Source organism: Pseudopipra pipra, chromosome 1 (assembly GCF_036250125.1).
Source record: "Pseudopipra pipra isolate bDixPip1 chromosome 1, bDixPip1.hap1, whole genome shotgun sequence".
Taxonomy (NCBI): Eukaryota; Metazoa; Chordata; class Aves; order Passeriformes; family Pipridae; genus Pseudopipra; species Pseudopipra pipra.
In genome coordinates this window covers 1,296,868-1,319,158 of record NC_087549.1, presented here as the reverse complement: position 1 = coordinate 1,319,158, position 22,291 = coordinate 1,296,868, and the positions used below count along the sequence as shown (strand labels likewise).

The 22,291-nt window shown below is 53.1% G+C and overlaps 1 protein-coding gene across 2 annotated transcripts in view; it reads right to left on the bottom strand.

Moving 5' to 3' along the window:
- Nucleotides 1-3,571: 3,571 nt before the first annotated feature.
- Nucleotides 3,572-22,291, bottom strand: part of ZC3H3 (zinc finger CCCH-type containing 3) — a 131,019-nt gene continuing 112,299 nt past the window's right edge. For both annotated transcript variants that reach the window (XM_064640237.1, XM_064640161.1), the window contains exons 10-13: nt 13,683-13,861; nt 11,955-12,163; nt 4,027-4,104; nt 3,572-3,874 (exon numbers count right to left, since the gene is read on the bottom strand). In XM_064640237.1, coding sequence (XP_064496307.1) covers nt 3,843-3,874; nt 4,027-4,104; nt 11,955-12,163; nt 13,683-13,861 — 498 coding nt within the window. In that variant the 3' untranslated portion in view covers nt 3,572-3,842. The remainder of the gene's footprint in view (nt 3,875-4,026; nt 4,105-11,954; nt 12,164-13,682; nt 13,862-22,291) is intronic.

The following is a 22,291-nucleotide window of genomic DNA, read 5'->3' as shown; positions in this document are numbered from 1 at the left end:
GGGGATGTGGCCTCGCTGTTCCTCCTGTCACCACGTGACCGCCGCAGGACGGGAGGGATTTGCAGGGAAACTGAGGCACGGGAGTTGTCCCACCCGATCCCAAGGGATGAGCGGCTTCATCCCACAGAGGCATCGACACCCACCCACTCACCCCCCTCGGGGTCCAGGATTGAATCCCGGATGCCACTATATCCCAGACCAGCTGCATCCCACCCCGCTGCATTCCACAGGCAGTCCCTTGGGATGGGAGAGGTGAAGGTCCCTGGCCATCCCTGCCTGGGGACTTGGGGACAAGGGACACTGCCCTCCACTGACCCTTCAAAAGGGGGGATTATTTGGGCCAAATTAATGTAAAAAAGGAGGGGTTTTTCTCAGATGAAACCCCTTATCCCGCTGCATCCCAGCAATTAAAATCCCACGTCATTCCGGCCCCTGGAGGGTCCATCTTTCTCCTCCTAATTTTGTTGGGGTGAGTAGAGGGGATTTGTCCCCCCTGGGAAGGGTCACAGTCCCAGGCAAAGCCCCAAACAAGATCCTGGTGATGCTGGATGTTATCCCATATTGGATAACCAGGCACACAGATATCCCACATTGGAAACCCCAAACGTGGGCGTGGGATAATGCCCCTCCCCCCTTCAACTCAAAAGAAGGGACAAAATAAGGGACAAAAAGGGCAACTTGATGATTTTGCAACAAAACAATCCCCTTAAAATCACTCAGTGATTTTAACCCTTTTTGCCTCATCGTGCCACCCTAAATCCATCCTCAGTCACGTCCTCAGTCAGGATTTCGGGATCCTGCCCTGGGAAAAGATGGGGTGCCACCTCCCTACCCCTGGCACCGTGTTCCTGCCCGGAACTACTCCCATCTTGGCCCCCCCCAGCAGCTGCCACCCGCCACGGGCCGGGAGCCACGGAGGGATTAGGAACGGGATGGGATCCAACGGGGCCGTCGCTGCTCCGTGGGTATTTTTAGGAAGTGCCCGTGGCATGTCCCCAACCCTCCTGGACACGGCCAGAGCCGTCAGCTAAGTTTACTCACAGAGGGTCAAGTGACATAACCAGGTTGGTGGCCTCGGGGATGGCCTTGGGATCACGTCACCCTCCGTTTATGGAGCTCGTGCGCCCCGTTAACCCTTCCAGAGGGGCCTGCCTCGGCTTCCCGGGATATTCCAACAGTATCCTGACCAGAGGGCTGGTGGCTTGGGGACCCCTCACTGGGATATCATCCCACGGAGAAGGTGATGTCCCATCAGGATGAACCCCATGAGCCGGTGGGATCGTCTTGATGCTCCACCAGCATCTGCGGCTGGACATGGAGAAGGGTCAGGAATTTTGGGAAAGGAGGGAATCACACAGTGAGGATGGGAAGTGGAGGAGGGCAGGGAACCCCTCACTCCATGGAGAGGTTGGTGTCCAGCAGGATGAACCCCATGAGCTGGTGGGATCATCTTGATGCTCCACCAGCATCTGCAGCTGGACATGGAGAAGGGTCAGAAATTTTGGGAACGGGTGGAATCACACAGTGAGGATGGGAGGAGGAGGAGGAGAAGGAAGGCAGGGAACCCCTCACCCCATGGAGAGGGCAGTGTCCCATCAGGATGAACCCCATGAGCTGGTGGGACCATCCTGGTGATGCTCCACCGGCATCTGCGGCTGGACGTGGAGAAGGGTCAGGAATTTTGGGAAAGGGGGAATCACACAAAGGGTGGGAGGAGGAGGAGGAAGAGGACAAGGAGAAGGAGGAGGAGGAGGGCAGGGAACAGCCCCCCTGATGCCAGGCAGGAACCCGATCCGGCGGGTGCCCACCCGGCACCTGCTTCCCCGGCAGGGGCCCAAGAGCGGTGCCAGCAGCGCCCGCCGCAGGAGGGTTTTCCAGGAAATGTTTATGGAGCCTTCTAGAAACTCCATCCGTGGCACCCCCAGGGAACGTCCCTGCCGGGTGCCCGCTGTTCCCATCTTCCCAAGGAAGGACGGATAAACCCCCCTGGGAGCTCGTGCCAGAGGCGTTGCGGCCGTCGGAGACTCAGGAGAAGCCACCAGGGCTCGGAGACTCCTCTCCGGGGGCCGAGCTGATCCCGAGCTTGGGAATTAATCACCCCCCAAGCGGAGCCTTAACGACAGCCAGCAGCAAATTCCAAGCCTTCTCGGGATGGGAGCGGCGGCTCCGAGCGGAGAAGCCGCTCGTTGCCTCGTTTAATTAGCGCGGCAGGAGGCTTAATCCTCGTTAGGGAATCCATGGATATGGGAAACCCCCAAGCTCCACACTGGGCCATCCCGGAGGATTCCCAGCTCCTTCTCCTCGGGGGGGTGGTTTTTAAGGGAATTTGGCTGGGGTTTTGTTTTTTAGGTGAAGAAATGTGGAAAAGTCGGAATAATAATAATAAAAAATTAAATAATAAAAAAGAAAATAAATACATAATTATATAAAAAAATTAGCAAAACAATTAAAATAAATATATAATAAAATAAACAATAAAAATAATAAAAATAATAAATAATAAAGTAAACATATAATAATAAAATAAATAATAAAAAATAATAAAAGATAAATAATAATTTTTTAAAAAAATCAAAGATTCAAGGGTTGGAGCAGCTCCTCCCTTGGATCAGACTGGATTTTTGATGGGATGTTCCTGCTGGAAAGAGAGAGGAAAGCCACACTCCTGTCCCCAGGGGGAGGAAAGTCTTTTATTTACAAACCAAACCACAGGAATTAAAATAAAAGACATTTCACGGCGACAGAGACGACGGAGCTTTTGTTACAAAACAGCTCTTGGGATACAAGGGGCATCCCAGGGTGGGATCCATCCATCCCTGGGGGGAAACGCTCTGGATTTGGGATGGTGACAACCCCCCTTCCCACCGTGGGGGTCTCTCTGGGAAGGGAAACCCCCCGGGGGGGTGTTTGGATGCCGTCGGCATCTTCCCGGAGCCACAGAGCACCTGAGCCCATCCCATTCCCGGGAAACGTCCTCAGGGAGCCCCAGCGCTTCCCCACATCCCTGCTGAGCCTTTTTTTCCCACAGGATTTCACCTGAGGGGTGTTTGGATGGGCAAATCCCACCATCCCCCCCTGTGGCTCGGAGGTGTCCCCCAAATCCCATCTGTGAGGGGTTCCCCAAAATCCCTGGGAAGTGGTGCCTATGGATGCAAAACCCCCGTGGTGCTGGTGACATAACGCCCTCTCCGTGCTTTGCTCCGGCAAAAAAAACACCTCTGGAAGAGTCGGTTTGGGTGTCCCACTGGGATGAGGAGAGGTGGGAATTAGGAGCTACCAGATCCCAAAACGCTGCGGGATGAGAGCTCGGCACCACTCCCAACACACATTCCCGTCAGGAATGCTCTCGGAACATGGCCCTGCTCCAAGAAATCCCCTCCCAAAAGCAAGAGAATGGAGCGGGATGGAGGGATCAGGGGCTGTGGGGGCTTTACATCCCGTTACATCCCGGCCCGTGGCTGCCCTGGATTTGGGAATGTCACCTCAGGTCCCCGGATCACCTCGTGTCCTGGACGGCACCCACGGGAACAGGAAGCTCTTCCCAACCCCACAAACATCCAAGGAGCTTCAATTTGGCAGGACTTGCCTCCGACAAACCAACGGAGAAAGGTCGTTTATTGGTCAACGCAAAGATTCCAAACGAAGCCGCTTCCTGTGGGAATTCCCGGTGAGAGGCGTATTCCCACGCTGCTCCTTGTCCGAATGGTGTCCCAGAAAAGTGAGAGGAGAAGGGGGTGGTGCCATGTCTGGACACGGCGTCCTGAGGTAGGTGCCAGGTCGTGCCCGGCTCTCCGGTTCCTGAGCGGGTCGGCTGATCCCGGGATCGGGAAATCGGGAATTCCTCACAGCCGGGGCTTGATCTGCAGCCGTTTGCCTGGAAGGAGAGCAGGGAAAGGGGATGGTGGGACGTGAGGGACACACCTGGACACTCCCAGGCTTCTCCTTGCCTGGTCATGAGGGGTTAAAGCACCGGAAAAACTGGGAATGTGGGTGGTTTTCCGCCCCGGTAGAGCCCGCCGGCCTCACCTCTGGCACCTTCCACACGGGTGTCCTCTGAGTCCTCTGAGGATTCCTGTGGCAAAATCCTCTTCCTTTTGGTGGTGCCTGGGAGGGGAAAGGGAGAAAAGAGGAGAAAGTCCTGGAGGTTGGCTCAGGTCAACTTGGAAATCCCTTGGAATGAAGGAGTGGGAGCGTCCTGAGCTCCTCTTCTACTCCACATCCTTGGCCACATCCAGGATGGCTCATTCCCCAAATCCCTGAGCATCCTCAGGGCACTTGGAGGTCCCTTCCCATCAATCTGCTGCAAAAATTCCCAAGTTATGGGCGAAAAAGAGAGTTAAAAAGGATCCAAACCTTCCCCCTGGAGCATAAGGTGAACACCAGGATCTGCTTTGAGGCTGAGATGGAGCTGGAAGGAGCAGAGCACTGGGAAGCTCCATCCCCCAGGAATTCCCAGCACTCCCCTGGGATGCTCCAGGTGATGGCTTCTGCTTCCTCCAAAGAGGGGCCTGGATGCTCATGGAAAGCCCCTGGGAAGTGACCTCCTTGGAGGACAAGCCCAGGAACATCCCATGGATCGAGGTGGGAAGTCCTTCCCCCGTTTCAACCCAACTTTTGTGCCGGTTCTCCCGTTTTCCCTTCTCCAAAGGGCTTGGAAAGGTGGTTCTGTGGGGGAAGTGAAGGGTGGGAAGGAGAGCGGTGGCCCCCCGGGATGGATGGAAAGATTGGAAAAACAGGTTTCCCAGAAAAAAACCGGGCCCGCAGCTTGTTGGAGGTTTAGTGGGAAAATTCCCCCCCACGCCTGGGATTAGAGGAGGTGGGAAAGGTCATGGAGAAGACAGAGGGAATCCAGCCCAAACCCCCTCCAGGTGTTCTGGGGGAGCAGCACACACAACTTGGGAGTGTTCCCACAAAATTCCACAGCCTGATTCCCAACGTTGGAGGTGGGACCACGGGGACCTCAGAGAATCCCAGAAAGGAAGGATTTGGGGGGGCAGGGGAGGCAGGAGTGGGGGAAGGACCCCAAGCAACACTCAACGAAGGGAATCTCCAAGAGTTTTCCTTGGCTTTTCAACCTGGATGAACAAACCGGCTCCGAGCGGGAGCGGCGCCGGCAGTGACACATCGCTCCGGAGCTAATTTATGGAAAACAAGGAGGGCTCATTGAGCGCCTTCCCACCCTTCACACAACATCCATACATCAGGGGCGGCCGCGGCGCATCCGGGGATTAGTCACCGGCGACGGAGCGGAATCCGGATCCCGGGAACGGCGACACCCTCCTCCTTTTCCGGCTGACCCCAAGCAAGTGGGTTTTTTCCAGACTGGGATTTCCAAATCCCACCCTGGTCGCTGGAATTAAGGTCCAGCAGAGCTGCTGGTCATCACCCTGAGGGGTCAAAATCAGGGTGTCGTGTTCCTGCTCCACCGGCAACCTGGTTCAGTGGGAATGGCAAGAAGGGCTCAATTCCCTTTGGATGAGCTGGGAAAAAACTTCATTAATTAATATTTCCCATTCTGATTGCTGGAATTAGGGTCCAGAGCTGCTGGTTGTCACCTCAAGGGGTCAAAACCAGCATCTCCATGTTCCTGCCCCACCAGCAACCATGGCCCAGGTTCAGTGGGAATGGTGGGAATGGCTCATCCAATTCCCTTTGGATGAGCCAGACAAAACTTCCTTAGTTAATCTTCATTAATTAATAACTTCATTAACTAATATCTCCCACCCTGATTACTGGAATTAAAGTCCAGAGCTGCTGGACCTCAAGGGGTCAAAACCAGCATCTCCATGTTGTCCCACCAGCAACCCCAACATCAGTTCAATGGGAATGGTGGGAAGGGCTCAATTCCCTTTGGATGAGCTGGAAAAAACTTCATTAATTAATATTTCCCATCCTGATTGCTGGAATTAGAGTCCAGAGCTGCTGGTGGTCGTCCCAAGGGGCCAAAATCAGGATGTCCATGTTCCTGCCCCACCAGCAACCGTGGTCCTGGTTCAGCGGGAATGGTGGGAAGGGCTCAATTCCCTTTGGATGAGCTGGAGAAACTTCCTTATCTGATCTCCACAAAGCCCCTCAAATCAAACATGTTTAGAGAAGTAGAAATATGGATTCCTGGGGGGTTTTTTTGGGACTTTTAAATTGACCATAATTAACTTCCCGACTCCAGCACGGAGCCCGGACGCTGTCGGAGCATCCGCGCTCCATCCCAAACACATCCCTCAAAACACCGAGGCGGGAATAAGGGAACAAACCCAAAACAGGTCGTGTGAAAGGACTAAAGTGGTTGTGGGATAGAGGGAGACGCTACTCCTGGAAAAGCCGGAGCAGCGGGATGGGCGAAAACCACATCCAAGGGGCGGGAAACCCGGAGCAAGCGGTGAGTGAGGGGGAGTCGCTTTTCCAACCCCGGCGAAGGAAAAGACATTTTCCGCTTTTGTGCTTGGGAGATCCTGCAAATGGTGTGATCAATCTTGGGCCTCTCTCTCCCCCCTTCTCCTGCTTTTCCCTGCCTTTGGGAAGAGGCTCCATCCATCTCCTGGGAACCAGGTGCATCATTTATATCAAGTAGCAAAAGAGAAACCCCCTTTTTTATTTTTTTTTTTTGGTTATCCCATTACCACGATTGAACCGCTTCCGAAAGAAGAGGAACCGCGGCCGGAGCGCGAGTTTTCCGTCGGAAACCCGGATGCCTTTTTGGCTGGAGAATTTCGGACTTCCAGCACCTTTTTTTTTCCACCCCCCTCCCCTTTTCCCTGATGGAAATCAACATTTATTTTGCCTGAGCCTAAGGAGGTGTCAAGCAGACGGAGGGGACTTGCCACTCTTCTCCGGGAGAAAGGAGGGAAAAGGAAGGAAATCTAATCGGAATGTATTATCCAGTCTGAGGGGCGGACGGGGCAGTAAATCACACTTCAGGTGGTCCCATTAGATTTTTCAATCAAAACCTGCTTTTCGGAGCCGAGAGGCTCCAGCTGCATCCCACAGGGAAGGGAAAACCCAATTTGTTTCCTCCAGCTGCCGTACAAGAGGGATTTAAAGGGATCTCAAGGCAGGGAATCTCCTTCAGGTGAAGGGGAAAAGGAGGTGGGGCCGTGCCGGGCCCCAAATCCTCTCCCTGCTCAATTCCTGTGGGTTTCTCCATGGGGTGGGAAAGTGGGAAGCAGCTGGAGATGCCCCAAAGCCCCAAAGGAACAGGACGTGGCTTTTCCAAGCTCCACCATCCCGTTATAAAAAGCTTTGGAATTTTTGTGGGTTTCCCTTCCCAATGGGATGTTCGGGCTCCGTCGCTCTCCCGATGCCACCAAGGGGTTTCATCCCCTCTCCTGCACCTTCCTCCAGGAATGTATCCTCCACCTTCCCCAGGGTTGCATCCCAGGTTCCCCTGGCTCCAGGTTTAATGCCATGAGGGGAAATTCCCCCAAAAACACTTCCCCCCCCCCCCCCCGCCATTCCCAAAGGGAAAATACCCCTTAACCCCCTCCCTTCCAGGCCACTTTGGGGAGCCCAAAAATTGAGGGGCCTTGGAAAGGGTCGTGCTCCAGGATTTTCCAGCTTTTCATACGGAAAAAGCAGCTGGGGGGGGGGGGTTGTATCTCCTTGGCTCCATCCCAAACCAAATCCATGTGGAGACGATCCTGCTGCTGCTCCACCCAGACCTTCTGTCCCTCAAGGGAAGGGAACACCAACATTGGGATGCTGAGAACACCAAGGTTGGGATGCCATGAGGAGCTTTATCCAGAAGGAAAAATGCTCCCATGGATGCTCAGAAGTGGGGATGTGATGGAGAAGACATCCCACCATTCCCGGCAGTGCCAATCTCCTGCCAGGCTTCCATCCATGCTGGGACACCCTTTCCATGTCTCTTCTCCTTAATTCCATCTTTTAGGAGGGAAAAAGCACCTGGACAACCAGCTGTGAGCTCCAGGGATCGTGGATTGACATCCTTTCCCGGTGAGCTGCAGCTTATCCTGGAGAAGATGGAATTCCACCACCTTGGAGGGCCCTTCCAGCTTTTTAGGTCATCAAAGAACTCTGGGTGGGATCACAGGGATGCCAAGAGGCAAAAATCCCGGAGCCAAGCCTAAAATGCCAGGTCTCCAAACCCTCTGCCACAGGTGGGTGAGGCCTTAAAACTGAGCTTAAACACCCCAACAAACCAGGCCTAGTGGAAGGTGCCTCTTAAGGGCCCTTCCGACCCAAACCATTCCAGGATTCCAGGAAAAACGTGTTCCCCCCCTTGGGGTCGGGGCGAAAGGAGGAGAAAACCCCCACTTCCAAAGTGACTCCTCCAGAAGCCAAACCCATAAGAAGTTGAACTTGGATGAACCTTGTGCATCCCTAACTCAGGCTATTCCTGACTCCAGGAGCTGGGGATGGTCGGACCAAGACCCACCAAAAAGGGGGCAGGGGGTCAGCAGAAAGGAGGAGCAAATCTGCATTTCCAGAAGCCAAAGCCATAAGGAGTTGGACTTGGATGAACCTTGTGGGTTCCCAACTCAGGATATTCCACGACTTCAGGAGCTGGGGATGGTTGGATCATGACCCACCACCAACGAGTTGCCCCCAGTGGGACTGGAAAAAAGGAGGAGAAAAGCCACATTTCCAAAGTGATTCCTCCAGAAGCCAAACCCATGAGAAGTTAGACTTGGATGAACCTCCTGCATCCCTAACTCAGGCTATTCCTGACTCCAGGAGCTGGGGATGGTTGGACCAAGATCCACCACAAATGGGGGGGTGTCCACGACAAAGAAGGAGCAAACCCACACTTCCAAAGCGATTCCCTCGGAAGCCGAAGCCGTAAACAAACCTGGGAGCGGCCTCCTCACCTCCCCCGAATTCCCGGGAAGCCGGAGCTCGGCGGGGCCGTTAAAAAAAGACTTGGAGCAGCATCTTCCATTAACGTTACGACCGTGAAATACGACAATCAAACGGCGGCCGTCTGGCGGCAAATTTGCCCCCGCCCGAGCTGCTCGGGGTTTTATCGCCGCTCCGACGCGCGGAGAAGCTGTAAAATGTTTACAGAAAGGGTCGTTTGAAGCCATAAAATCCTCTTTTCTCTCCTAAACAAGGCTGAGCGGAGCCATTTACGCGGCCCGGAATGTTCATCGGGGGAGAGGCGGAACATCTGTTCTCGCCGGGAGTTTCGCGGCGATCTCTTCTCGAACAAATTAACTAAAATGGGGGCTTCCTAATTAAATTAGTGCTGGGTTTGGAATGGGTTGAGTCGGGATGAGGGGGCCGGTGAGGCTCCGGCACAGGGGATTTAACTGGGAGGTGAAATATGGAAAAGGCCGTTACCTGGGAACGGCCATGGGAGGGGAAGGGGAGACAGTTTTCCCGCCCGTTATCCCGGCTGGATGACATGGAGTTGTTCCCGGTCTGGAAGGGGTTTGCCCTCCCCATTCCGCAGGGGGTGCTTGGAAAGCTCCAGCGCCCTCAAATCCCAGAATCATTTCGGCTGGAAAAGACCCCCCAATACCATCGAGTCCAACCTTTGCCCGGTCACCTCATCCACAAATTACTCCTCCCACCCCAAATTCCCAGGTTTCTCTTGCAGGGTGGGAGGACGATGGCGGGTTCCGCTCCGTGCATTCCCATCCCTATTTTCCATTCCCTTTCCCTGTATCCCAAGCCCAGGCCCCCACTGAGACCCCCCCCCCAAGCTGATGCTGTTGCCCACGCCGGTCCTTAAAGGTCACTTCCAAGCCCCCTCCCTGTTCCTGCCGCGCACGGAGCCAGCGTTTTATCCTGTTCCAGGATTAAAAGGGCACTTTCCTCGAATTCTGAAGGTTTAACCAGGGAATTCAGCTCATTCCATAATAACAACCTGTCCCTCTCCTTATTTATGATCCCGACAATTTGTGTGTCGACTCCAGGCTCCACAAGCACAAACCCACCATTATCACCCCCAAAATCCCAACGCCGGTTACGCGAGGACTCATCCTGACCATTGACACAGCTCAGAACCCCGGAATCCCAGGATATTCTGAGCTGGGAGGGATCCACCAGGATCACCAAGCCCAGGTGAAGTGGCCACCACGGAGCGTTCAGTCCTTCAGCAGCACCAATGGCCTCATCCCGCCTCCTTTTGGGATTCCTCTTCTCCCGTCGGGTTTTGGGAATCCCTGGATTCTCCCGTGCCCCCAAACCCCTTGGATGAGGGTTAGGATGAGACCCAAGTATGGGCAAGCCCACGGGACAACATTCCTGCGTCCAGATTCGCCGCATTCCTTTGGCGGGGAAGTTGCTTCCTCGTCGGATGATTTTACAGCCATCCGTGATTCCTGCTCGGTTTTCCTTCCCTATGGATCCTCCAGCATCTGTTTTCCTGATGCCATGTGATCCCCCTGGCAAAGGAGCACGGAGGGAATGCGTGCCCTGACCTCACCTCCGCGGAGTTCCTCTCAACATTCCCAAATGAACCGGCTCCTCCTCCCCACACCCAAAAAGCCTGGAAATCACCCTTCCCTGCACGGACACGCTGGATAAAGAGGAAAAGGACACCCTCACTGCCAAGTTCTTCCAGGCTGCCAAGTGTAATCCAGGGCCTTCCCCGGCCAATCTAACTTTCAACAGCCTTCTTATCCATGGATTAATTGCTCCGACTTCATCCTGGAGATAAAAACCCCGCTCTGGGAACAATTCCCTGGCCCCACCGCTGGGATCAAAAGGGAGTTGAACCAGGGCCAAGGAGAGGGAAGGAGCAGGGGAGAAATCCCTGGAAAGGGAAGGCGAGAGGAGCTTTCCCAGCCAGAATTATCCCTCTCTGTTCCCACCACGCTGCAGTCCAAAGTGCACTCCTGTGACTTCAGGAATATGTTGTTAATCCCGGGAATTCTCTTTCCGACAGCGTTCAGGCATCTCAGCCCTCCCTGGCTCGAAGTGATTGAAGATTCTTGGTGCCCGCTCCAGCCCGGATTTGGTGCTGGATTCATCCCTTCTCCCAATGGGATCCCGCTCCAGCTACACAGGAAGCAGGGACTGAGGATGGGAAGGGCTCCTGCTGAGCCACATCCTGTGCTAGCTGAGCTGGGGGTGGGAATTCCATCATTCCTGCCACAAAATCCTGTGATTTGTGAGCCTGTTGTGAGATCCAGAGGCTGCACATCCCTCTGGAGAAGGATGGAAGAGGAAAAGGGAAGTGAGGAGCAACATCCCACTAAAAACCTCCCGGCCAGCACTGGGAAGGAGCAGGCACATTCCCTGCCTTGCCATCTCCATCACCTCTGCTCCTGGAGAAACAGTCCTGGAGCAGCCCAGAGTCCCATTCCCTACTGGATTTTCCAGAATTAGGAACCAAGGAAAACGTTGGAGAAGCAGAAATGCAGCAAAACTCCGCCGGGAGCCTCTTTGGAGAGAAACAAAGACGTTTCTCCTCACGGCTCCAACAGTTTTCCCACTTTTTTCCCCCCCTCAGTTTCAAACTGAAACGTTTCCCTGAACTTTTCTCGAGATAAAAAGGCACGTGTCAGAATTCCCAAGGAGTTCTGCTCATCCTAAAACCGCATTTTCCCAAAATTTCTACCCATTTCCCAAGTGGATAATCCCAGATTAAAGCAGCTCTTCCCTCCAACTCGTAGCCTGTCAAACACCCCATCCCATTTCCCACTGGGATGTTTGGATTTGCAAGCTTCCAAGCTATTTCCCGCCAGGAAACACGTGGGATGGATGGTCCAAAGGCCCTTCTGTTGGCCCAGTGGTGCTTCCCAAAGGAAGGAGCTGACGATAAAACATGGGATAAAATCCTCCCACGTGGTTTCGGGAGCAAACACAAGGATTTGTGCCCAGATGGGAGACCCAGTTGGGACTCCCAGTGTGAACTGGGAGTTTGGAGACTTCCAAGGAACATCAATCCCATCAAAACTCATGGAGAGCAGCAGGGAATAACCCTCCTGCTTGGAAAACGGGAGCGGTTCGGAGCACACGGGAGGAAAAACAGAGGATGTGATTCCTACCTGGCTTCTCCTCCGGCTCATCCTCATCCTTCTCCACTTTGCACCCCCGGAATCTGGGATATTCTGGGGATCGGAGGGAGATGAAGGATGGAAGCTTCTGCAGGCAGCTCGTTGGCTTGGTGTCCTCCTCTTTCCCAAACTTCCCCTCCTGCTCCGCACTGGAAGGTCCGGGAATTTCCCCATCGTCGTGGAGCTGAGCTGGATCATTCCTGCAGGAGGCAGATGGGACAAATATTAAGGAAAAGCAAACCAATCCCACTTGGCAACTTTGGGAATGGCACCACGTGGCCCAGGGCTCCCGGGGCTCCATCCCAGGCCGCTCCATATCCCTGGAGCCAACAGGGATTCAGCCACAGCTCCTCCCTCCCCAGCTGGATTCCCTGCCCTGCGCTTCCCTGCCAGTTTTCCAGCTCCTCAGATTCTCATGGAGGCTCCTGTTTGGGAGTGAGTAGAGGGAAGGGGAGCAGGGATGGCTCGGAGATGTCCCGCTGGGCTTGGCTCATTCCCAACCCCACCTCTCTCTTCCAGGCAAACCTGACACTCCGGCTTCTTTCCCATCTCCCACCACGGTGCCAATAAAGGGAAAAATAAACCCCTCTGGAGCAGCTTCCAAGCCAGGGCGTGCTCCCATCCCCGCAGGAGGATGCCAGGAGCCTCCCAGCCATCCAGCCCTGCGCTCATCCCTCCTTCCCTAAAAAGAGCAGGGAGCTATTTTACACCTCGTTCACACCGGGAACGTGAGCTGGGTGTCATTCCAAGGCTCTTCTGTCACCCGGGATAAGTTGGGAGAACCTGCTGAGTGCTCGTCCCCCCTCTGCTACCTTACAAGGCAGGGCCAGGACGAGGCCCAGGCCCGGGAAAGAGCCTGGACCAGGCTGGCACAGCTCCCAGATCCCTGTGTTTCCATCCCACCTTCGCTCCCACCTCCCGCTGGGAAGAGCCGTGGAGAAGCCGAGCGCCCGGCTCCGGGTTTTCTCCTCCCACTCGAAGCAGGACTTCGAGACTTCGGCTTTTAAAGCCAAATCCCCTCTTTGGCTTTAAATCGAATTCCATTGGGATGCAAGAACTGCTTGAATTCCATTGGGAATGTCCTGCAGGAAGGGCTGGGGGGTGAGGGAAAGGAAGGGGAGGATGTGCCAAGGCCAAGGAAATCCGTCTCCTTGTGAGGATGAGGATCAACGTGTCCATCATCTGCCTGGGGGTCCAGCCCAGCACCCAAAAACACCAGGAAGAGCTCAGAGAGCTTCCAAGGACCCAACCCAGCATCCAACTGTTTTCCAAAGCCTCTGGTACCTCCGTGTCCGCCCGGCGGTGAATCCAACCCCTCCACGCTGCGCCGAGCGCTCAGCCCTGCTCTCCACATGGATATATAAGGAAGAGGGATGGTGGTTTCCAGTTTTCCCCCAGAGCTATGGATAAGCTGGACTCAATTCCAGCAGTGGAATCCCCACCAGGGTTCCTCCATCTCCCAGGTCCACAAAAGCCTCGGAGATACCTGGAGCTTCCGGAGCCCTGGGTGGTGCATTCCCAAGGGCGAATCCTCTCTTCCCTCTCCATCAGCTCCCTCCAACACGGACACTGCCCAACCCTCCCTCCATCAGGAGGATAAATAAAATAAAAACCTTAAAATAAACCAGGACACAAGACCCGGAAGAAGAAAGATCCGGAGCGGGTCGGGAAGGAAACCGTTTAATCCGGCAAAAACGAGTTCATCCCGCTTTTTCCTACCTGTCCGGCTCCTCCTTGACCCATCTCCACTTGGAAGGGGGGTCGGTGTGGTCTCCGTCTCCTCCCGCCTCCTTGGGGTGCCGCCTCTTCTGGGGGTGCAGGAGTTTGCAGCGGCCACCCTTGGGACAGACGCCCTTCCGGGCAAAGTCAGGACAAACCAGCGTGTGCTTTTTCTTGCACTGCCGGGGAAGGAGAGAGCGGCGTCGGGAAAAGCGGGAAAAACCCCCCCGGGAACACGGGAAGGGCTCCCGTGGGTGCCACCGACACCTCGCTAAAGGGAGGGGAGGATGTGTTGGTGTTCCCTTCTCCGGATCCAAATCCTACTCCACGGCAAAACACTCCTATAAATAACGTTTTCCTCCAGGATGTTCCACGCCCACCCACGGTTTTCCAAGTGATTTAATGGATCCGAGTGATTTTATGGATGTGGCGAGTTTGCCACCAAAGCCTTGATGGTAACGATTTACCCCCAAGGTGGCCATGCTAGGAGGTCCCCAAAGAGGTTAATTGGGCTGGAGAAGCTGGTTTTGGAGAGGACACAGTTGTCCCAGACATTCTCAGGGCTTGGGAAGGAGCAGGGAAAAGCAGGAATAAAGTCCTTTTAGGACTTATTTTGGGATCACTGCCCGGCCCTGAGGAAGGTGGTTGAAGGCTGGAGCTCAACCTGCTCTGCCCAGGGATTGGAAATGAGCTTGGTTGATGCTCTCCCATCCCAGGAAGCTTAGTGTGGCCATGGAATGGGGCTGGAAAAACGATGGCATCGAGATGTTCATCCCTAAAAGTGCTTCTGGCACTTCCAGACCCTCTGGTGGGAGGGAGGAGTCATCAGCGCTCCAGAGCTTCCCCACAAGGCTTCCTGCTGGGAAAGGGCACTTTTTGGCAGTGGGAAAGGTAAGGAAGAGATGCAGGCAGGGAAGAGGAGATACCTTCAGGTGGGATTTCCCTTGGGGTGACTGGGAATGTTGGCGGGGGGAAGGAGAAGGAACAACCTCTCTCTGATCTCCGACTATTCCCAAAATCCAGCAATCCAGAGAGCCCATCCTAGTGAATCCCAAGGGATGCAGGGTGGGAGCAGGTCTTGGAGCCCTGTTAGTCCCACTCCCAGCCAGGATGCTCCATCCCACCCAGCCTGGCTTTCACAGGAAGCACCACACATCCATGGTGGGACTCAATCCATCCCATCCGGCACAGCTGAGGATTCCCAACACCAACATTCCCTCGGGGACCCTCTCCACAAGAAAAGCGTGTTTTTCCAACCAGGTGGCTCCTTCCAAACTCAGATGCCCACCCGGAAAACCTCCTCTCTCAAATTTTGCACGGATCTGGGGGGGAAAACGGGATGAATCCACCGGGAAAGGAAACACCGGGAGGGTTTCAGGATCATTCTGAAGGGGGGAGCTCCTGCCCTTTTCATGGAACGTGACTCCGGGGACACGGGAGCGGCTTCCCGTGCTGACCTTTGGGATGAACGGGATCCCTGCTGAGCCCTGGGAGAGCTCTCCATGAAAAGGCAGAAGGGTTTGGCAGCTCTGCCTCCCGGGGATCCGGCACCGGAGCGAGGAGCTCGTCTGCCAGAGGTTGGGAGGGTGCTGAGCAGCAGGAGGGCTGGGATGCAGACGGACACACAGATATCATGGCTCGGGGGGGGAGGATGGTGCTGCTTTTCCACTGAAAATTCATATAAAACCCCCATTCCCGTGACTTTCCACCTCTGTCGGAAGCCAAGGGACAACTTCAAAGTCGAGCTGTGGCTCTGCCGTTACTCCAAAATCCCAGGTTTCAGAGAAACATGGAATCATGAAATGGATTGGGTGGGAAGGGAGTGGAAAGATCACCCAGTCCAACCCCCTGCCATGGGCAGGGACACCTCCCACCATCCTACATTGCTCCACATTGCTCCAACCTGGCCCCAGGGATGGGGCAGCCACAGCTTCTCTGGGAATTCCATTCCAGCCCCTCACCAACCTCCCAGCCAAGAATTCCTTCCCAATATCCCACCTAACTCTCTGGCAGTGGAAAGCCATTCCCCTTGTGCTGTCCCTCCATCCCTTGTCCCAAGTCCCTCTCTAGCTCCCCTGGATCCCTTTAGGCCCTGGAAGGGGCTCTCAGGTCTCCCTGGATCCTTCCCTTCTCCAGGTGAACACCCCCAGCTCTCCCAGCCTGGCTCTCCAGAGGCTCCTGTCTCCATTTTCCTCATTTTCCCACCTCACCCGCAGACAGGACACATCCTGGACCAAAGACAAATGCTTGGAAAAGGCAGTGACAGGACAGGAATTCAAATGGAGGAATTTCTCCCAAAATATTAATGAGGAGAAAAGCAAATCCCTCCACCTGAAAACTGCCTTAAAAAGAAGGGAAACGAAATTAGGGAAGAGGAAAAATAACGGCACGAGACTGTGGGGATGGGAAACCCCCTGGGGCCGGGTCCTGGTCCAACCATCCCAGTTCCTGGAATCACAGAATATCCTGAGTTGGAAAGGGCCCCCTCACCCCCCCAAGGATCATCAACTCCAAATCCTGTCTCTTCACAGGACAACCCCACAAATCCCTGAAAAGCGAGACCCACTTCTGGATAGAGGTTTTCCAGCCCTAAATGGGCTTGGAAAGGAGAAGAGCAGGGAAAAAAAAGAGCCTTGGCCTCCAAAACTCCCATGGATGCTACGCTGAGGGATGCTACTGGTTTTGGGGAAAAGCCAAGGAACGTGGCTGTTTCTTCCCCGAGGGATGGGACAGCGCCGGGATCGGGATGTGCTCCGAGCTCCCGAGTCAATCCCATGTTTGTTGGCTCCATGGCAAAAAGATACTTAATAAAGCAAACAAACCGTGTGTGACTAATCCCGGGGCCGCGCTCCTGGCTCGGGTTCCTAATGGCTTTTCCACGCCTTTCCCAACCCTCCTTCCGGAACGCCCCGGCCACACCCCACTGTTTGGGGGGCCGGGATGGCAGAGCCTGGGATCGCCTTTCCCACTGGAAAAGCCCCTTCTGTTTATTTACAGCAGCCTCCCCCGCTCCTGGTCCCGTGTTCGTTCCCAAGCCCAGGCGCCGGGTTTGCCGCAGGGAATTTTCACTTCTCCGCCGGGATGAGGCCGAGTCGGGGCTGTGGGGTGGTGCTGGGAGCCATCTGATCCCTTCCACCTGTCGGGGTGGCTAATTATACCCCCCCAACCCACCCCCGGGACCCCCGCCAGCCCACAGGTTGGGCCATAAAAAGGGGGAGGAAAAAAAAATTCCGACAGGGAAAAAAAACCCTCCGGGGGCGAAACTTCACCCCAACCTTCCAGCGGCGGGATGGAGGTGCCACAGTCCCACTGATGATCCCGCTGATGATCCCACTGTGGGTTTCCCCCCTCAGCCTGCCCAGGGTTGGGATGGTGCCCAGCTGGCACAGTTCCCGTGTCCAGGACTCCTCCCCAGCTGCCAAGGAAGCTCCGGGTGAATTCCAAGGTGCCGTTGGCCTTAAATGGTCCAATGAATCCCGACGTGCCCCGGGAGAGCGGGATTGGGATGAGGGGCTTTGCAGGGCCCGGCCTTCTTTAGCACGGAGCTGGCAAAGGAGGAGGAGGAGGAGGTGGCAGCTGGTGGAAAGGCCTCGGGAATGATGTTAACGAGGTTTTTCCATGGAAAAGCTCAGCAAGAGGAGGTGGAGGGCGGGAAGAAGGCCAGGTCAGGTCACTGGGCCAAGCACCCAACACCCGCTGACCTGATGATCCCATCCAGCCTGGCATTCCCAAGCACTTTGCTCAGGGTGAACTTCTCAGGTGTCTCCAAACTTATTCCACCCCCTGCTCCTTTCCCAGGAGAGGGACAAGAGATGGGCTTTGATGATTCTCAGGAGGTCCTTCCCAAATCGGAAGTGCTGGAGCATCTTCCCATCTCCTTGGACCCTTGCACCTGTGTCCACGTCCCTCCATCCACCGTGGTGGACACAAATCCCACCAGCCAGACTTTTTGGGGAGATGGGAGCACTAAATCCACGAGTTATTCCCCAAAACTCAAGCGCCTCAACTCCAGCATTTCCTATTTTTTTAAACCCCTCTCGAGCATCCCACGGAGCTTCACTGGAGCTTTTCCAGCAGCAGGAACCTGGATGGTTAATCTTGGACCTGTGTCCAAGTCCCTCCATCCCCTGTGGTGGACACAAATCCCACCAGCCAGACTTTTTGGGGAGTTGGGAGCACTGAAACCACAAGTTATTCCCCAAAACTCAAGCGCCTCAACTCCAGCATTTCCTAATATTTTTTAAACCCCTCTTGAGCATCCCAGAGCTTCACTGGAGCTATTCCAGGTATCCCCCCAGTCGAGCAGTAGGATTAACCACCTGGATGGCTGTCTTCTCATCTCCTTGGACCTGTGGTGGACACAAATCCCACCAACCAGACTTTTTGGGGAGATGGGAGCACTAAACCCACGAGTTATTCCCCAAAACTCAAGCGCCTCAACTCCAGCATTTCCTATTTTTTTAAACCCCTCTCGAGCATCCCACGGAGCTTCACCGGAGCTTTTCCAGCAGCAGGATTAACCACCTGGATGGCTGTCAGGCTCTTTTAATGTCCCCGTGAGTGGCTGTTGGGAAGCGGCGGCTGGAGGTGCCGGAGCGTTTTCCGAAGTGACAGCCAGGAAATGGCTTTTTTTTTTCCCCCCCGATGGCTTTGCAATAATTGGGTGCAGATGGAAACAGCCTCGGGACAAAAAAATCCCAGCTCCCACCCTGTCATTAAAAACCTGGAGGACAACACATCCCCAGCATCATCCAGGAGGCGGAATAACCATGGAGGAATTTAACCCCCGCGGTTTTACGGAGGGATTTGTTCCAAAAAAAAAAAGGTTTCTGCCCTCCAAACGGGGTTTAGTGCCCTGGAAAAATGCCTGGTTTAGGATGGTCTCCTCCAAATCCTCGCTAGGATTTGGGATCTAAATGCTCTCCAGGATCTACCACCAAGCAGGAACTTCCTCCCTTGGAATTTGTGGGAAATAAAACATCGGAGCCGAAATACCCCCGGAGCTGGAGCGAGAACGGGATGGTGTTTGGAAAATCATTGGGAAAATCGTATTTATGAGGCAGAAAAGTGGCTGGGAGGGGATCCCTGCCCAGGGCAGGGCTTTGGAACGAGATGGGCTTTAAGGTCCCTTCCAATCCAAGCCATTCCATGATTCTGCGGATCCACGGCACCGCTCAGCTCGTTGAGGGGGCACCCAACCCCACACTAATATGTCATTAATGAAGATATTAATTAGTCCTGGTCCCAGTATGGGCTGATTTGGTCCTGGTCCCACTTGGACACCGAGCCATTGGCTGCAACTCTTTGGATGTGGCCATCCAGGGGAATCCTCAACCTGCTGCCTGCGGAATTCAGCCATTCCCTGCACTGCTTTGGTGAGGAATTCCACTTCCATCAGGGACCCCCACGATCCCATCCATCCCATCCCAGAGCCACCAATGGGGAAGCCCAATGACCAATCCCAGATTATCTCTGCTGGTGTCCACTGGACACCCCCAGGAGTCTCATCTCCGTCAGGAATGATGAGGCTCCGCCACATGTGCGATTCCAGGTGGCTCAGGGAAGGATTCCAACGGGATCCAGAGGTTCTTTAGGAAGAGCACTGGCAGCAGGTCGATGGAGATGGTCCTGCCCCTCTCCTGAGCCCTGGGAAGTCACATTTGGAGCACCATGTCCGGCCCCGACAGCGGAGAACAGACGGGACCAAAGGGACATTCCAGACAGGAAGCAAAGGCAAAATCTGCTCTTTTTTTGGGTTCATCTCTGCAGAAGTTCAGGTTGAAATCAAGAACTTGCTGCCCCATCACTAAATTCCCACTTCAGCTGCTGCTTTCCTCCCCCCCAACCCCCCCCAAAACGTCCTAATTTTAATATTTTCTGGCGCACCTCCTTCTACAAAGTGTAAAAAAAAGAGAAAATCCCCGGCCTGGGATTGATCTCAGCACAATTATCCACAAATTCCTGGGCTATTAAACCGTTCCAGGTCGTCCTGATAAGCCCCATCTCCGACATAAAGATGTTGGAGATGCTACAATTAAATTGAAGCTGCAATAAGAACCCTCATTACGCCATTTACAGCCTCCAGGAAATAAGATACAACTGGAAAGCCACGAGATTTCCGTGGAGATATCCAGGTGGGATTGGCCATGGAAGAATCCTGATGGGTTTAAACACTACAAAATGTTTCCAGTGGGAAGATCCCACGGCCAGGATGGAGATTTATCATTTATTTTCAGCAGAGGAGATGGATAAGGACTCAGCATTCCCAAATCCATCCTGGACAACCCCTCACGACCTTAAAAGCAGTCCCCATTGCCAATCCTACCCACTTTTTATTTGAAATAAAGATTTTTTTTTTCCTTACTAATCAGTTTGGCGGCTGAGAATTTCTGCTGCACTTTATGGGGGGGAGGGGGGAAATAAACTCCAATAAAGCTCCCAGAAAAACATCTGTCAACCAGAGCCAAAACGAAGGATAAATGGAATAAAAGTTGCTTTTGTAGCTGATTTTCATAGGGCTGACTATAAAAGAGCCATCAAAGGCAGAGCTCTCCATCAGCTGTTTTCCAGAGATCGTGGAATTCGGGAATTGTTGAGGTTGGAAAAGCCCTCTAAGATCATCGAGTCCAATCCACGGCCCCAAGTGCTACTTCCAAGTAAATCCCTCCAGGGATGGGGATCCCACCTCTCCCAGTGCCAGGTGAAGAGCTCCTCAGGGTGCTCAAGGAAAAGCCAAGTTGGGATTCAACGTGGGACTAAAAGAGCGGGAAAAAAGACCCGGAAAATCCAAGATCTGAGGGTGTGAGGAAAGAAAAATGTCCTTTTAACCAAAAAAGCTGAGAACACACCACAGGAACAGTTGAGCTTCACCTTCCTGGGATAAAAGATTAACAAGGAACAAGGAGCCCGAGCTGATGTTTTCCATCACAAATTCATCCCCTGGATAATGGATATAAAATCTCAAATGATATTTTAATGTTGGATGATGCTCTCACAGCTCTGGTGAAAAGAAATTAGAAAAAAAGAAAAAAATTAGAAAAAAAGAAAAAATTAGAAAAAAAGAAAAAATTAGAAAAAATAAAAATAGGAAAAAATAAAAATAGAAAAAAAAGAAAAAAAGAAAAAATAGGAAAAAATAAAACATTAGAAAAAAAAAGGAAAAAAAAACATTAGAAAAAAAGAAAAAAATAGAAAAAAGGAAAAAATTAGAAAAAAGAAAAAATTAGGAAAAAATTAGAAAAAAATTAATTAGAAAAAAAAGAAAAAATTAGAAAAAAGAAAAAATAGAAAAAAGAGAAAAAATTAGGAAAAGATTAGAAAAAATAGAAAAAAGGAAAAAAATTAGAAAAAAGGAAAAAAATTAGAAAAAAGGAAAAAAATTAGAAAAAAGGAAAAAATTAGAAAAAAAGAAAAAATTAGAAAAAATAGAAAGAATTTAGAAAAAAAAGGAAAAAATTAGAAAAAAAAGAAAAAAAGAAAAATTTTCTAATTTTTCTTCAGAAAATTAAACTCATTTTCTAAAGAAATGGGTTAAATTTGACGTGTTACGGTGGGAAACTCTTCGACTTCCAGCAGAAAAGGGGAAAAGAACCAAGTGAAGGCACTAAGAAAAAAAAACCCAGAGGAGGAGGAGAAGGTTAAAAAATCCCCACATTTGCATTTTCTGCAGAAAAACCGAGCAGCTGCCGCTGTGGGAAAGCACCACATTCCACTTCCTTGGGAAGCTGCACTTCCTCGGGAAGCGCCGGTTGCTCAGGTCTGCCCCGGCCACCTCGTTTTCCACGGATAAGGAGCAAATCTCCAGGGAAAGGCCGGTGGTGCCACAAAAAAAGAAAAAAAAAAAGAGGGATTTTTGGGAGGCTGATGGGCTTTCCCAGCCCAGCTCATCCCTGATTTATTCCAGCAGTTTTTTTTCCTGGGAGCCTCGTTGTTTAATCTCCCCGTGTTCTCGCTGCTTTAACGGCTCCCACGGGGGAACAACTTCCGAGGAAACACGGAGAGAGAGGAATTTCCCGCGGCTCCTGTGCCTTCATGGACACGGAGAGGGGGAGGTTGTTTAATTCCAGACAATTTTCCAGGTGCAGCAGTCGGAGGGGAATGGCCTGACTTGCTTGTCTTTGCTCTGGCACACCGGGAATGCTGAAGGAATCCAGCACCAAGAGCTTCCCAAGGTTCTGATTCTCATATATCCCAGTAAGTACTGGAATGGTTTGGGTGGGAAGGGAGCGGAAAGATCATGGAATTCCAACCCCCTGCCATGGGCAGAGACACCTCCCACTATCCCAGATTGCTCCAACCTCCCCTTGGACACTTCCAGGGATGGGGCAGCCACAGCTTCACTGGGAATTCCATACCAGCCCCTCCCCACCCTCCCAGCCAAGAATTTCTTCCCAATATCCCATGGAAATCTCCCTTCCACATTTTGTGCCTGTAAGGCAAATCCCAAGGCAGCTGTTCCTTGGGATCACCTATGGATGTGATCCAAGTGCTTGTGGTGATTCCCAGATCCGAGCTCTTGGCCAGGCAGAGATCTCAGCCCATCCAATATCGGCTGGGTTGGAAGGGACCTTTAAGATCATGGAATTCCAGCTCCCTGGAATGCCAACCCC